At 47.6% G+C, this 16,681-nt stretch overlaps 1 protein-coding gene across 1 annotated transcript in view; it reads right to left on the reverse strand.

Moving 5' to 3' along the window:
- The window catches only part of Gp210 (nucleoporin 210), a 137,151-nt gene that overhangs the window by 73,271 nt on the left and 47,199 nt on the right, over positions 1-16,681 (reverse strand). The window contains 7 exon segments of the mRNA XM_077644311.1: positions 1,526-1,621; positions 7,523-7,632; positions 7,827-8,016; positions 8,530-8,599; positions 12,842-12,915; positions 12,983-13,029; positions 13,092-13,154. Coding sequence (XP_077500437.1) covers positions 1,526-1,621; positions 7,523-7,632; positions 7,827-8,016; positions 8,530-8,599; positions 12,842-12,915; positions 12,983-13,029; positions 13,092-13,154 — 650 coding nt within the window.

Genomic DNA, 16,681 nt, shown 5'->3' on the forward strand with positions numbered 1-16,681 from the left:
CAGCAGTAGTGCGGCGTGGCACCTCCATTTTGCGTTTCCGTTGTTGCAAAGCTAATTTTGGTTAAAGGCTGCTTTTTCCCATTTTGTTTCAAAATGAGCGGAATCCGACGGCAATTCACCGTCGCCTTCAAGAAAAACGCGACTGGGCACGCGGAAGCTCACGGCAATATGGCAGCACAGCGCAAATTTGGAGTATATCTGAAAAGAGCATTCAGTACTGGTGGAGGCAGATGCTGTATGTTACAACTTGCAGCAAACAGAAGAAAGCATCATTCCGTGGGCAGACCGCAGCGTATCAAGAATTGGAAGGAAAGGTTGCGAAGTTCGTCGGGGAGCTGCGTGCAAGATCGCTGCCTGTGACTGCCGAATGCATCCGCGTGAAAGCGGCAGAGATCACGGCACGGAACGGCGAAAGCAAGAGTACACGCATGTGTGCACATGCACGTACCTCGTTTGTTTTCGCCACTCCGTGCCGTGACGATAAGGTGCTGACAAACACACGGGTCGATGAGCGAGCGATACTGTTAAAAAATTGACCGGGTGCACATATGAGCAGCATTTAAATAAAAATAAATGCTGTCACCATTATGCAACCTGTTGAGCTGCATTTGTTTCAAGGTAAGGGTGACTTTCGGTACTTATTTCATTGAAAAAGATTTTTTTTCATTTTCAGAATTGGTTAGTTGGGGGGGTCGACCTATATTCCGGTCTGACCTATAGTCCGGTTTTTATGATACCATGTTTGGCAGTACTCAATCGACACAGACCACTTGTCCTCAGTGTCCCTTGAATATCTCTTTTAGAGGCAGCACAACTACAGCTTCCCTTCTGCAAAAACCCAAGTCTTTGCAATCAGCAGTGAAGCGGTTCCAGTGCAGGGGGATGCAAATTCGACTCCAGTTTATGTCAGTTGTAGACATTTGCACAGCTGCCAAAATGGCACGAGCATCATCTCTCTCGCACACTTGTAACTGCAACTGCGCTGGAAAAGCTGTGCTCATGGAACCTTTCAACGCAGTGCACTGTGTCGGCTCCCTTTCTCTCACCTCAAAAGAAATGTATGGAAAAGTATGGTGCGGTGCACTGCAATACGTGGGGTTGAACATCCCAAAGTAACACACTGTTTACAAGAGATGCTATGGCGGAGGGAGGGCTCTGGATAATTTAGGTAGCTCAGGATCCTCTAATGTGCACTGATATCGTACTGCACAAACTGCAAGCAGCTACCGAAAGAGCATGTACCCTATTTGTGAGCTGTTTGCATGGCCCCACAGTGCTTCCCCTCTGCCAGTGTGTGTGTGCAGTGCAGACTGTAAGGAAACAGAACAGGTGGCGGCCATCTTGGGTGGTCAGGGGCCTTTATTGCAGTATAAAAGGACCCCCGTTAGTAAAGGCACCACCACCACAGTTAATAAAGGGATGTGCAGCACGGCCGGCTTGCTGCTACAACTCCTGTGGTGAGAGGGGAGGGATGGGAGGCCACCGTCAGACCGGCCCACCCACCTCGAAAATTGGTGGCACTCACCTTGTGTGATGGGTGGGCGAGCACGCGCACTTTGTTGGCCGACAAGCGGGCTGCCTCCACCAGCTCCAGCTGCAACGAGCCACTCACCGGCTGAACCTGCAAACACACACATCACAAATCCCCCACCCCTGCATCAGGTACACAGGGTGCCCAAGCCGGCCTGTACCAATGTTTGGGACAAAAGAATGCACGTCATAAAGAGAAAGAACCACCGTATTTAACCATATTTATTCGAATCTAGGCCGACAGTTTTTTTAAAAACACAAGACATGAAACTTAGGTCCAAGGATTTTATTATTGCACTATTCGCGAAATATGACGACAATGCATAAAAGCAAAACAAAAAATATAGCATATACATGGCATCCCACGAAGCGTCAACAGAAGGCTGCACCGTAGCCGGTACTACCCGTAACTGATGTCAATAAATGCACACGTTTTTGACCACATTTTCTTTCCGTGTAGTGGCATCGAGAGGTTTCGGTTCTTCATCAAACGTTGCTTTTGACCGACACTATGTCACCTAGACAATGCCATTATAGTGTCGCCTTCCAGCAAAAAGTTGTGCTCGCTGCAGAGTAGTCTTCAAACCAGTAAGCCGGTAGGGCCTTCAGCGTGAATGAAAATAATGTTCGCCACTGGAGGGGGCAGCATGAACTTTTTTGCCAGCACCGTGATGAGGAGGGCATTCAGGGGGCCGAAGAAAGGCCACCATCCCAAAGTGGAATCAGAAATGGCAGAGTTCATGAAATTGCGGAAGCCAACAGCACTTCAAGTGACCACTGAAGTGCTACAGGCCAAAGTAAGAGAGCTGGCAAGAGATCGAGGCATTCTACGGGACCAGTGAAACGTGCGAGCCGACTCCAACAGGCCGCATCAAGCACACGTCGCTAGGAGTTGTAGCTAGCTGGATCACTGCAGCCTGGGATGACACCCCGGAAAGCTTGGTTGCGCGCTTGTTCCGAAACTACACCATTTCCAATGCCCTTGATGGCACAGAAGATTGTGAACTGTACGTAGAGGACAGTTATAAGGAGGCCAGTGATAAGGAGGATGAATGAGCGGGAGCAGGTTCGTGGAAATAATCCATTTACTCGAATCTAGGCCAGTCTCCATTCTAAGCCTACTTGCAAAAGTTGAAGGCCAAATAAAAAAACTAACAATCCACGAATGTAAGCTGGATAAAAAAAAAAACTGACAACGACAGCAGGGACAGCATGCAAACGGCATTTATTTCCACGAACCTGCTCCCGCTCACTCGTCCTCGTCAGCGCTGACCTCCTTATCACTGTCCTGTTCGTACAGTGCAGTCCTCTGTGCCATAATTGCATTGGGAATGTCGCTGTTTCGAAACAAGTGTGCAACCAAAGGTTTCTAGGATGTCATTCCAGGCTGCAGTGATGCAGCTAACTACAACTCCTAGCGATGCGTGCTTGATGCAGCCTGTTGGAGTCTGCCTGCGCATTGCACTGGTCTTGTAGAACGCCTTGCTCTCTTGACAGCTCTCTCGCTTTGGCCTGTAGCACTCATTGGAAGCACTGCTGGCCTCCGCGATTTCACACACTCTGCCAATTCCGATTCTCTTTCCAGATGGCAGGCAGCCTTTCTTCGGGTCCACGAAGGCCCTCCTTGCTGCAGCACAAACCAAAAGTTCATGGTGCCCCCTCCAAAGGCGAACATCCTTTTGGTCCACACTGAAGCACCGACTGCCTTGCAGGTTTGAAGACTGCTCTGCAACGATCACAACTTTTCGCCTGAAGGCGGCACTCTAATGACCTCATCTGTTTTGTGCCAGGACATCGGTGAAAACCCATATGCGAAAAACTTGCAACGAGGTGCTCACGTATACTTTTATCGGCATCAACTACAAATAATACAGATACAGTGCCATCATCTGTTGGAGTTTCAAGGGGGCGCCACCTGCATGATACTCTTCGTTTTTATGAGTTGTATTTTATAAATACAACAGCACAGTCCTCGAATCTAAGCCGACCTAAGAGTTTACTTCTTCTTTTAAAAAAAACTACAGCCTAGGTTCGAATAAATACGGTAAGTGCATGCACCAAGTGCATCAAACATAAGGTTGCTCACAAAGCAGGGCATCACAGGTGGCCATTCCCTCAAATTTCGCACAGATGTGGCATTTGGCAGCAGGTTTTGCTCAATGGCCCATTTCCAGTGTTGTGCCACATCCCAAAATGAAAGGCTGCAACACTACTGGCAATCAGCTTCAGGCACCGCAAGCTAAGCTCAAGTGGCAGGAACAACCATTTCTAGGGGTATGTAAACTGTGGGATACACTGGCATCCCTCCTTGTCCTGCATGTAGCTGGCACGGAAGCTCGCCTTTCCGGCCGGCTAGACGGAGTGTGACCCCATAAAATACAGTAGACTCCCTTTAAGATGAAAGGACCAGAAAATCTGTTCACCTAATTAGAAGTTCATTTTAAGAAGACTGTTTCTAAAAAAATGGGGAGCATACTAGACGTGTCTATATACGTCACATGAAACCAATGATAAAACAGCCTCTCAGAGAGCACTGCAAATAGAGCACTTATTGCACTAAGTGAACTGAAGACTGGAAGCATAAAACAAGCTCTCATTACCTTACTTGAAAACGGAATTGGTTTAGTTTTCTTTCTTCACAGTCTCTTTTTCTCACCTTTCCGTCCAGCACCAGCAATGCATGTGCCGCACAGTGCCTATGTCTGGCCATCTCTGCGCCGCGATAATGCGTGTTGCGAGGCCGCAACAGCTAAAATGCGGCCCCGGAGTTTTTATGCCCCAAGTCAAAGAGCAGGTGCACTTTGTGTGTATGTGCCTACTACAGTAAAACCTCGTTACTACGAACATCAGATTAATGAAATTTTCAGATTTCCGAATTTTTTTAAAATCCCCGCCAAAATGCCTATATTTTAAATGTAAAAACTTTCACTACTACGAATTTCAAATTACCGAATATTTCAGAATAACATATGTAATTTAATCTTGCAATCATCACAAGGCACTTCGTTATTGCGAAGTTCCGTCAAAGTTTCGTACCAAATCCCTGAAGCTGACGCCTATCATCATCATCCGAAGCAGCAGCTATGCGCTGGGGAACCCGTTGCAACGGATACTGCCCCAGCGGCATCGGCATCAACGCTAGTGTCGCGTTGAATGAATATAGGCTGGGCGGCGCAAGCTGCCGCCCGATACAAAGGGTAAGGCCATTATCATCCATCCAGCGTGTGGTCGCATACTGCGCCGTAGTCTTAAGCCTATTCAGCGCAGTGTCACCACGTCGACAGCGAACGGTAGAATCTGCAAAGTTATCGGCGCTGTGATTGTGTTGTGCATTAGCTTTGCTGACAATGAGTTCTCCTGGCCCCCGCGTTAAAAAGAAGCGACGGCAGTTTTCGCTTAAAGAAAAAGCGGACATTCCGTTGCAGCTGAATGCTGGAAAAAAGCAAGTAGACTTGTGCAGGGGGCTTGACATCACAGACAACAAATACAACGATGCTCAAAGATCGGTACAAGATCATAAAACTACATCGAGAGTCACTCCCTCAAGAAAACGTCTGCGGCTGGGCAACTACCGTGGACAGCGACTTTCGAATTATGTGGACAGCGACAGCGTGGCGGCTACATCCGCGGAGCTCACCACCGAAGACATCGTGAATCAAGTGCATGAGCAAGAAGAATGTAGTAGCGAAGAAGACGATGCCGACACTGGATCAGAGCACGAAGAGGAAGAGATTGTTTCTGGCTCGGATGCCCTAGTCTTTCTAGAAAAGATCCGATCATTCCTTGGGCGCTGAAAAGATGTCCCCGATGACGTGCACAGGAAGGTCGAGGATGTGGAGGCGTTCGTCCTGCAGCGCTTGTCGTCTACTCGCCAGAAGAAGATAACAGACTTCTTCAAGTAATAAATTGTAGTTAAACTGTGCCCAGCGTTATCGTTTATTATTTACTTACCAATACATAAATCTGCTGCAAAAGTACGTAATTTTAGTTCTTGTGATGCATTACTGACATGAAAATAAAGGTTTTTCAGTACTACGATATTTAAAAATAACGACTTAAATTCGGCGTGAAGTTCGTTGTAACAAGATTCTACTGTAGTCCAAGGGAGGCAACGCATGGCACCTTACACGTGAGCGCGATACCTACATTTTCCGTTGAGCCAATGCAATGGTGCCCCATTTTTTCTGCACCAGCATGAAAGCTGCTCCCAAGAAAGCGCAACTGCAGTTTTGTGTCAAGGTGCATGGAAGCCATCTTGTGGGGTTACACTTTGTTCCTCACAAGCAGTGCTTTTTATTTCCTTGGCAGTGCCGTGCCGATGCACTGCGAGTACTATTGCGCGGGGTCGCTGTAATTCGTGGTCACTGCAAAAGTTCGTCTAAACTGAAGGACACATGAAACTGTTATTCTTAAGTGGGTTTTTTTCTACACTGGGTTCATCTAGACTTAGCAAGCCCTGCCCTCATGCCCCATACTGGAGGCCATGGCTCAAGCTCTGGTCCCTCTCATCCACCGAGATTCGGCAATACTACTAGTTTGTGCTATGTTATCAGTAGCAAGAAGGTAATTTTCCGGGGTGCGGGGCATCACCTAGCGGAGACCAGTGTTGTGTCTTTCGATAGCTACAGCTTTAATTCCATGGTTTACAGTGCCGGTGCTAGCACTTCGCTGTTTTGCATGAATATTCGTTGTGCACGAATAATTGCACAACTAGCGAATATTCAAACAAAAAGCAGATTCGTATTTCATTCGGTTTTTAACTCCACTACTGATATTCAATTCGGCTTTGAAGAAGTACTTATTCGCACGCCCTTCCACAATTCTTAAAATACACAGCATTAAAGTATGAATGCGTGTAAGGGCCGCACCCATGTATGGACCGCACCCTGTTTTCCCATAGGAAATATTATTAATTTTCCAAATTTTCCATGACCCACGGGGGAATAGCCTTCAAAATGCACACGCCGTGGCCTCCGTGATCAGCTCCGGCTGCGGGCAACGGTGCGCTTGATCGCGGAGCCCCTGCACACGCACAGGAGCTTCCCAGGTGCCAACCACGGATGGCGCCCGAGGCCGAGGCTCATCGTCTACTTTTTCCTCCGCCGCGAGCTCCCGCTATCCAAATCAGCATCAGTATCACCAGCTCCACCTTTTTGTGGCTGTCAAAGGCAATGAAAAGGCACAGGAGTTGTAGCATGTTAGTTCATCATAGTTGTGGCTTTCATGTGCTGCCGCAGAGCGTTGCAATTTTAGCATGATACGCAAGCACCTTAATAGCTGCAACCAAAAGGATGCGTTGAGGAACCCAAGCTGCAAAAAGTGCGCTTTCTGGGGCAAGCAGTGCAAGTTTCCCGAACTGGAAGAGCTGCTCTACTATGTGATGAAAGCGCGGAACGGCTACACGCTGACAGCGGACATGCTTCGAGACTTCTTGCAATGCAGCGTGTCCGGTGTCAGTGGTGTCTACCCCCTTCATCCATGTGTTTCTGTGTGGTGGAATGATGTCTCATAATTATACCCAGAACCAACTAGCCCAGCTCTCTACACTTAGGTACGAGCGTGCACCAGAGACCAGCGCCAGCTCGAAGTCGGAATACTCCGTGAGCAACGAGTGAACGCAGTAAATGCCACTCATTCCCTGATTAGTGTGTTTTTACATAAAAACAATTTTTTTCGCACACTCCATGTATGGGACACCCCGAAAATTGGCTCTCGAATCTGGAAAAAAACTGCGGCCCTTACACGCGTTTATACGGTAGTTAGCCTCATTCCATGCCACGTTGGTGTTGCCCTTTCACCTGCCTGTAGCTTTCAGACCTGCAGACAGCAAATGCAGATCGACCAGATGGGCAAAGACACGTGGAGGTCAGTGTAAGCTACAATTCTCCATGCACTGCAAACACCACCCACCACAACACATGAGAGGCAGCTCAACCGAGAGCTGGTCTTTCTCTGCCAACACCACGACTGCAATGTATAACGGGCACTGCACCTTGTGCTGGGGCAGGGATGTATGGCGCAGAACCTGGGGACTAAAGCCGCGCACCGTTGCTGTCACCGTCAGGGTGCCTGTCTTCCCCTGCGGCTGCAGCACCTGGAAGTCTGGAACAACAGAGCAACGATGGCTATTCTTTGACCTTTTAGCCAACCATGTTTGGACTAAGTTGCAAAGTGCCTTATAATGCAACTGCCCTTACCCGAGCCCAGCAAAGGGCTGCCAGATTTCAATTGAGAATGGACCCATGTAATGCCACATGAATGGCTGTACCCCTCCCCTCCATTTGGGCAACACCTACCTCGGGTGACGCGCTGATATCCAGTCGAGCCATCCACGTGGGTGGTAACATCACGGTGGTTGACCAGCTGGGCCAGCGTGTAGTCGGACAGGTCCCACAGCACGTCAAGTGAGGTCAGGTTGGCCAGCCGTCGGCCATTGGCATCGCGCACCGCCAGTTCCAGCTCCAAAGGACCACCACTGCTTGGCACCTGCCACAACCATCCCATACAACATCTCTTTCAGAAGAAACGTCGGGGCAGGGCAAATGAACAGCTGTCCAGCTACATGCGTTCCTTAAAGAAACGTCACCGACCTCGACTTAATGTTTCATTGTGAACAAGGCACCTGCAAGGACTTTGGATTACTATACACAGATATGCACAAATAACGTGATCTGACTTTTGTTTATACTGTTCCCACAAGCAATAACACCCCTATGTTAAGGGGTTAGCTTAGTTGGTAGACTTACTGCTCCGGTGTAGCACGGTCCCGGGTTCGATCCCCGGATTAGGACGAATTTTTTCTTGAACCACAAGTTTCTGTGGAAGCTGTACAGCTTTCCTTTGTTGACGTATGGCTGTGCTTGGGTGGATACCAATGAGTAATTACTCCTTTATTGCATACCAAAAGGGAATGTAATGATGCCAGCCAAGGTGAGGCGAAAATGTAGCCAATACCAGTCACGCACATGTAGATGCACACCAGGGCAAAGACTCACACACCTTATTTTCTGGGCACGTGGCAGACGAGCTCAGCCGTATCTCGACAGAGGCTGGCACCGAACATGCAAACCTGCACAGAGGATCAGGCAAGAGCTCTAACATACTACTAAAAAACTGTTAAGAGATTTAGCACTGCTAACCATGAAAGGAGGTTTTTGCAGGTGGACACCAATGCCAGGGGTAGGAAACTTCCATATATGTGTACCACTGTCCAGCCAATCCAAACATCAGTGCCAATTCCTAACATAGCGGCCGGAGGAAAGCCAACTGGAGTGTCGTGATGTCATGGCAACCATATCCAGCAGAAAAAACTTCATCCCTGAGCAGAATTCAAACCACCACCAGTGATAACAAAAGAGCTTTGTTTCCCGGTGCCTCTACCAATTCGGCCACTGCCGCAGCCTGTCACACTGAGCGCCTGTCCAGGACTTGTTCGTTTTTTAAACATCAGGTCTCCTTCAGTCACCAGGTGCACTGAAGTGGTTGAAACTGAAAATAGCTGGAGTTTCCTACCCCTAACCAATGCCATGTACCTGAAAGCACGATTGGAAGCGCATTTCCTTTCCTTTCGTGACTTCACGCAAATGGAAGTTGATGAAGACGACGACGTGCAATGCACAGTGCAAGAGTATGTTGCAGTTTAACATGAGGCGTGATCGGCTGTGGCAATAGCATACTCCTCTAATGCAGTGGCCAGCGAAGCTGATCTGTTCGCGCCGCCACGGGTTCGAAACAATATTCAGGGCAACATTTCTTTTATTTCTCCAGGTTGGCCAAGGTCATCCTCATTCAAAGTCTCATTTATTTCTCTCCATTTCCAGCATCACGTGACTAACTTCAGAGGCTTCACTACACACTGACATCATCCAGGTTATGAAGCCAATAGTGCTGTTACCCTAAAGAGAAAGGCCAAGCAGCCAAAGAAGTTCAATCCCCCAAGCTCTGCCGCAGTATCCTAACAGCACCTGTGCACAGAGGTCACAGTGAGCTGCTCCTTGTAGCACAAACGGAATGCAAGGTCACGCTACGAAGCCAGAAAAGCCGCACTTCAGACAAAAGTGCGAGCACTAAAGTCAAACCCAAATATATCGAACTCGAATATCGCAATATTAGGGGTGTGCGAATATTCGAAATTTCAATACGAATCCAATATGTCTCATATTCGGTTCATATTCGTATTCGAGAAATGATACTCGTGAATTTCCGAATATTCGGAAATTCGCGAATACTCGGCAGCGATCGCATACCGCGCCAACTTTCGTAAATTTGGTTGTGGCAAAAGCTCAACACCTGGGCAAATTATCTTAATATAGAGTTTAAAGTTCCAGGAATATAATATAAAGGGCCTGTTCTCTTTCTTCTCCATCGTTTATCGCGTGGACCGATCGCATTCCGATGCCGCTAGGCTTCACCTTGTGCGCAATTCCGCAAGTGGGCTTTCCCACATACCACATGTGCTGCGAACAACGTGGGGGACGACCCGCTTCTAACAATTGCAATGCGAAAGCGCGCTTATTTCTTTATCCTTCCGTAATATGTTATATAATTAATTCCCACACCCATGGCATTCGTTCTGTCACCTTAACTCTCCGAGTGTGACCACCGCCATCTTGTTTTGGTCAACTACGCTATGCGGGAAAGCCTACTTGCGGAATTTCGCGTGAGGCTCCCGAAGGGGCGAGTCGAGGTGTCATAACAGGGCAAGCGATACTGTAAAAATCCCGCCTATTTATTGCATGGTGCACTTTAACCCATGCACCTCTTAAATGGGCGTAACGGCAGGCATGGCAACGTTCGGAGGGCCTTTGTCACTAGGTCAAAAAAATAACCTGGCCGCGTAGTTTTGGTTTCTGAGCTTCGCCACTCGCCCGTGGCAATGGCAACTGTCGGTCCGCGCATTCGCCAGTAGTCCAATCTCAGCACCGTGTCGCTTTCAGACGCTGACTGACGCGTCGATGGTCATTTTTTTTTTTTCCTTTTTAGAAGCAGTCTCGCCATTCCGACATCAATGTGCGTTCCCATCTCGCTCACGTTTGCAATTTCTTCCAGCGCGCCGAAAACTCGGTGCTCGTCACGGGATTACAGGTTTGCACAATAGAGCTGCCTCATACGACTACCGCATTATCGGTAGATTTTTTTTTTTTTTCCGGGGCGGCGGGGCATTTTATAAATCGACCTTCAAATAACCCGGGCATTTCTGTCAGTTCTTTGAACTCCGAATCAATGAGGTTTTACTAGCCATCATGTTATTCTTGTTTCCAATCTTGTCATGTTATGGATTTCATTTTGCCTGAGCACATTACAGGTTGGATAGTGTTATGCTGTTCAATTAAGTAGCATACATTTCTGCACACATAATGTTTTTTTTTTATACGGTGCTCAGGCAGTCTAGATTTGTTTATTTCAGTTGCAAAGGTCATACACTATGTCGAAACAAAATATGAGCAACAATGTTTGCTTGTTTCTTTTCTGAGTTTATTTTTTGTGCTGACCAGGTATTCGATTCGATATTCAAAGCCATTTTTTCTTCATATCCGTATTCGATTCGTACTCGAATATTTCAATATTCGCGCACCCCTACAAATTATGCTTTATACTGAACGCTAGCAAGTTCTAGCATTATGCATACAAAATATATTTTTACAACTAACTACGCATTGCATATACTGAACTCTAAGCACATGCGATCAATTGCCAAACACCTGCCAACCAGCTGCGCCAGCTCCGTGTAGTTTCCGGGCAACCATGCTGCCTAGCTGCGCTTCAGTGAAACGCAGGAGGAGCCCTCTAAAATCTGTGCCATCAGCCAGCCTCACTTTGCAGTGCTCCTATTCAGCAGCACCCTACCACGAGATCAAGTATGTGTGAGCTTTGGGAGAAGGCAGCCCAGCAGCCTATGAATGGTACAAGACACTGCCCTCTATTCTTTCTTTGTTAGCTCCTGTTCTGCACACTTGTTTTCTGGCACTTCATCCTGCAAGATGCCGACAAACCAGTGGCAAGCTTGAGATTATTCACTGCATCAAGGACAGCAAAATACACACGAGTGCTCGTGTGTTTCATGCGTCTTCCTTGTGTCCTCGTCTTTCTTTGCGCTGTACATTTTCATTTTCAGACATAAAAACACAAAAGACAAAGGGAGTGCAGTGCCCCTTACTGATGTCAAACATTGACAACATTCACTGATTTCTCCATATTTACTCGTGTAATTTGTGCGCCCCTATTTATTACCCAGGTTTTTAAAAAAAAAACTTCAACTCACACATTTCATGCACATAGTGCGCGCAAGGCAGGCTTGGCAAGATCGGAACACAATGTGCAGCTGGCAAAAGGTGTGAGGGGAAGAATAGCTCGCTTGCATTTGCAGTCGCTAACAGTTGAGAGAAAGCAACCTATCTCAGTGACCTCTGGCAGGTGCCGGAATCCCAAACTACCCAACCATTTACCGTCCCACTAGTCAGCCGGGCCGCAAGCAAGGACGCCATTTTTTGCTTTGCTGGCGTTGAGAGTTTATTGCTTTGAGCTGCACACGCATTGTCATGCCAATCCGCGGGGAACTACATAACATGGGGTAGGGTATGTCTTATACTTGGAGGCAACTACTACCTTTTGTCAGCGAGGGGTGCAAGTTGGTGGGTCAACATATAGGTGGCAATATAGAGTACATATTGCGCATTGTGACTTTTTTAGAGTTTTCAGGACATGTTTGCAAAATCTTTGCGCAATTTGCACACCCTCATTTTGAAGGCATAATTTAAAAAAAAAAAGTGCCAAAATAAGTGAGTAAATACGGTGGTAATGGCGACAGCTGTATCGTCAGTGTGCTGCCAGTATAGTGTGATGGTGAGCATATTCCTACCCTCAGCGGCCTGATGCCCCAAGCACACCGACAGTTATGTCAGTTTGTCAAACCTCAGTAATCTTCTGACATTATACCAAGGGTATTAAGCTTGGCCTAACACACCACCATTTGTAATGGTCAACTAATACTAAATAAGCTAGCAGTATTCTGCCGCTCAACAACATGCCAAGTGTGCACGCAACAAGTGTGCCGTTTCTCCTTGTAAACTCGTTAGTTGTGCATTCCATTTACAGTGCTGCACAGTTCTCAAACAGCAAGAATACCCACACCACTGACACATCACTGCCGCTGCAAAGTATGGAAGCAAATGCAGTGGCTCATTGAAATCAGGCTAGTGGGTGCGTCAGATCAAAGATTTGGTACGGCAGTATTATGCTACATTCCCAGGCCCTGCCAATGCTGACAACTTTGTTTCCAAAAGAGAAGAGCCCTGTGATGCGTGCTCCTTGCCTGATGGAAGCCTTGCTGGAGGCTGGGCTTGGCAGGCTGGCCGATACATTGTTGCCCACATACAGCTCCATGGCCTGCACCAATCAAGGCAAAACACCCAATGTCCCATGTGCCATGCTAGCAACGGCATCCCCAACTTACCATCTCTCCCATTCCTTTGCACAGCACTCTGAACACGTGAAGGTCACCTGCACATAGACAGGCCCACATGATGACCCAGGTGACTTTCCCAGAGGCCGTCGCTACTCACGGTTTCGGCGGAAGGGGTCCATGATGCGCATGATGCTCACCAGGTCGGCGGCACTCGGTGATACTGCGTGTGCGAACAAAGGGATCAGAAGTGACAACGCAGCTACGAACCCCTTGACACAGGCAACCACGGTTATACAGTTGACTCCCGATAATTCAAAGCCCCTTAATTGAAATTTTCGGTTATATTGAGGTGAGTAATGGTCCCGTCAGTTTTGCATGTAATCCTACAGAGAAAAAATCACTCTATAATTGGAAGTTAGAAGCCCATAGTATCATTTAATTAGAAGTTATTTCTCAGTCAAGAGGCTCGAAGCGACAGTCGCTTTCCAATTGAATGCGCGATTTTTCAAATGCCACAGCAACTCCATAATCCGCACTGGTGTCCTCGCCACTGCAGCAATCCGCAGCGCCGAAATTCTCTGCTACAGCTGCCATAGGCGCCAGCAGCACTGCAACAAAGGGATACTGGAAGCAGATAGGCTGTGCGAGATTAGGCTTGAAGCATGCTTTGAGGCAAGGCCCGTGTCACTTTCGCCGAGTGTCTGTTGCAGTATGAGCAGCGCATTGGCTTGCTTGTTTCACGGATGGTTCCACACTTCGTATTTCGACTGCAGTCGCGATGCTGATAATCATGGCAACTCGCAGCTCTTATCGCACGCTCAACCTGGCGACGAAAGTCGAGATGTTGAAATAAGTGCAAAAGGGAGGCACCGCCAAGTGAGACGTTGTATGGAAATACGAGGTAAAGGCAAACACGCTTTCCAACTTCAGAAAGAACAAGTGCTAAATACTGGATGCGTTTGAGCACGATCAGTTCAAGATTCCTCGGAAATTAATGCGCACCAGCACATACCCAGAAAGTGCTGCTGGTTTGTATCAGGGAAGCAGCGCGGAGCTACAAACTTCGTCTCAGCGGTTGTGTCGTTGCGGTGAAAGCCCAATCGCTTGTAGCAATGACTGGGGATCAACGACTGTTTCCTCCGATGGATGGCTGACACGCTTTAAATGACCAGGGGCCGTATTACGGAACGATCAAATCACAAATTTGTCAAAAACTTGTCAAAAACTGAATCAATTAGCCTCGCTCCTATTGGTCGGTCGTGGCCGGCGGCCATATTGCTTTCTTGGGTCAAGGGTGGCTGCAGATTACATCACGGATGTGGTAGAAGTGATGACTTTGCACACCTAACTATGCAGGCGCAAATTGACAGTTTTTTGTGATCGCCTCGAGGCATTCAATTTGACCGTTGCATTTGTGACATAAAATGGCGACGGTGAACACGGCAATACAACTGAGGCGGCTGTGCCGGCGCGAGCAACGGCGAAGGAGGGAGCACAAAGATGCGTTTGACCAGGTTTGACTTGCCGGACAAGCTGTTTCGACGCCTTTTTCGACTGAAGGAGCAGACTATGGAGTGGCTGAGTGACGAAGTCGCCTATGAACTAGGAGGTGTGCATGCGAGCACCTTGTCGGTGTGGTGGCATGTGTCATGTGCACTGCGGTGCATTGCTACCGGCGGCTTTCAAGCTGTCGTTGGTTATGAGGCGCGCGTCGGCATCGCACAGCCGACGGTGAGCAAGTGCATGCAGCTGATGTTGGAGGCAATCTGCAAAGTTAGCACGCAGAAGGAGTGGGCTCCCGTGGTCCCGTCAGTGCCACAGCTACATATAAATAAAACGCTTACGCTGCCAAAGCACTTTATTTTCCCTAGCAAATCGCACTTTGTGGTCGTCATCTGTTTCCCAATGGAAAAAAAACAAACATCCGCACATCACATAGTGCTACACTTCACCTTTTGGCATTTTTGTCATCGATCAAAAGAGCCGAACAACACAGACTTCACCAAGTTGACTTTGTCATCATGAGCTCTTGTAAGTTCGCTCGGCATGCACGTAGCCTTCACTGCCTTTGTTCACATTTTTCTGTGCACTTAGGTCAACCGCACAGTAGCTTGATTTTACATGCTGCGTAAAAAACAATAACACAGCATGGAATCGGCTGCATTCGTGCAAAGCAACTTGACGTTTTACCCCCATCAGCTCATCCCCGCGGCAGAAAAAGTTACCCACCAGTAAATTTAAAAGCACAACTTCGTACGCTTTTTGTTTTGCTGAATAATTTTCAATTTTAAACACAATGTTTTGGCAAAATAGAATTAGTTATTTTGATTGCTGCATATTCCTTAATTCTTTTACAAAAATTTAACAGACGGTCCCTCACCAAGCAAATAAATGCTCTCGGGGCGCCGCTCTGTCGTAATTGGCTGGTTCCTTGTTGCGTCAAGCGGTGACGTCTCATCGTTTCGTCATTTTGGAGTCACTGTCAAAAACTTTGGACAGAATTTGTGATCGTTTCGTAATACTGCCCCAGGTTTTTAACAGCTTGTGTGGAGAAAGGTACCTGTAAACCAGGAAACATGTGCACCATGCAGGGAAGAAAAGCTGCGTGCATACCTAAATGAATACAAACCGGAAGACACCTTTAATGAAGACGGCACTGAAGTTTTCTATCGGATGCGACCAGACCAAGACCTTGACTTTCAAGGATGATGACTGCTAGAGGCAAACGGAGCGAGGCGACGGTGTCGGTGTTGATCATGGCAAACATGACTCGCACAGAACCATGTTGCCCGCTTGTGATTAGAAAAGTCGCCAAGCGAAAATGTTTTAAAGGGGTGAAGACGCTTCCTTTGTATTATGCAGCTAAAAAGAAGCCGTGGATCACGTCTGAAATTTTCAGGAGTTGGATAATCAAACTAGATCGCAGGTTTGCTTCCTCGAACCACAAAGTGTTTCTTGTGGACCAATGCAGTGCACCTGCGAACATGCCAGCCTCGAGTGCTATGCGCCTGGAATTCTTGCCTGCAAACACATCTGTTTTGCTACCAAAGGGCCCGGGCATCATCAAGAATGTCAAGGTCCTAGGCAGCATCTCCTCAATCACATGATATTGTGCATGGATAACGCCTCGAAGTACAAGATGAATCTACTGAGTGCCATTCACATGCTAGCACGAGCATGGGATCGCGTCAAGCATCGCCAATTGCTTCAGGGCATGCGGTTTTGTGATAACTGCTTCAGAAGATGCCTCTGCTAGCTGATCAGGAGAAATGCGGACAGCACAGATTTTGGTGAAGCTCTCTGTGACGTCCACTTTGAAGAATACGTCGCCGTAGAAGCCCGCCACAGTCTAAACATGTGGTGCGCTGATGGACAGTGAAAATGTGGAGATTGTTCGACCCCACGATGAACCAAGTCAAGAAAGCAACTGACTGCTGTCAATGCAGCTGCGGCCTTGCTCTCGCGGAGCGCTTTTCTGCTGCTGAGGGCAAGGCGAAAGAAGCGTTAGAGCACATCTACAGCTAGCAGAGCTTGCTTTTAGCAGCGAGATTCGGCAAGAAAAAGGATAGCAGACGACTATTTTTCTTAACAGGGAAGCCTGGTCTTGAAAAAAAAAGAAGTTTTATTAATGTAGTCACAGTTAAATCATAGTTATGAAATCTTCAGGGAACATGTATTTTTGTGTGCAGATTCTAAATATGTGATTTAATTTCAAGTACAATTCCTTAAGCACTTTGCTTGAGTTTT

Source organism: Amblyomma americanum, chromosome 11, assembly GCF_052857255.1.
Source record: "Amblyomma americanum isolate KBUSLIRL-KWMA chromosome 11, ASM5285725v1, whole genome shotgun sequence".
NCBI lineage: Eukaryota > Metazoa > Arthropoda > Arachnida > Ixodida > Ixodidae > Amblyomma > Amblyomma americanum.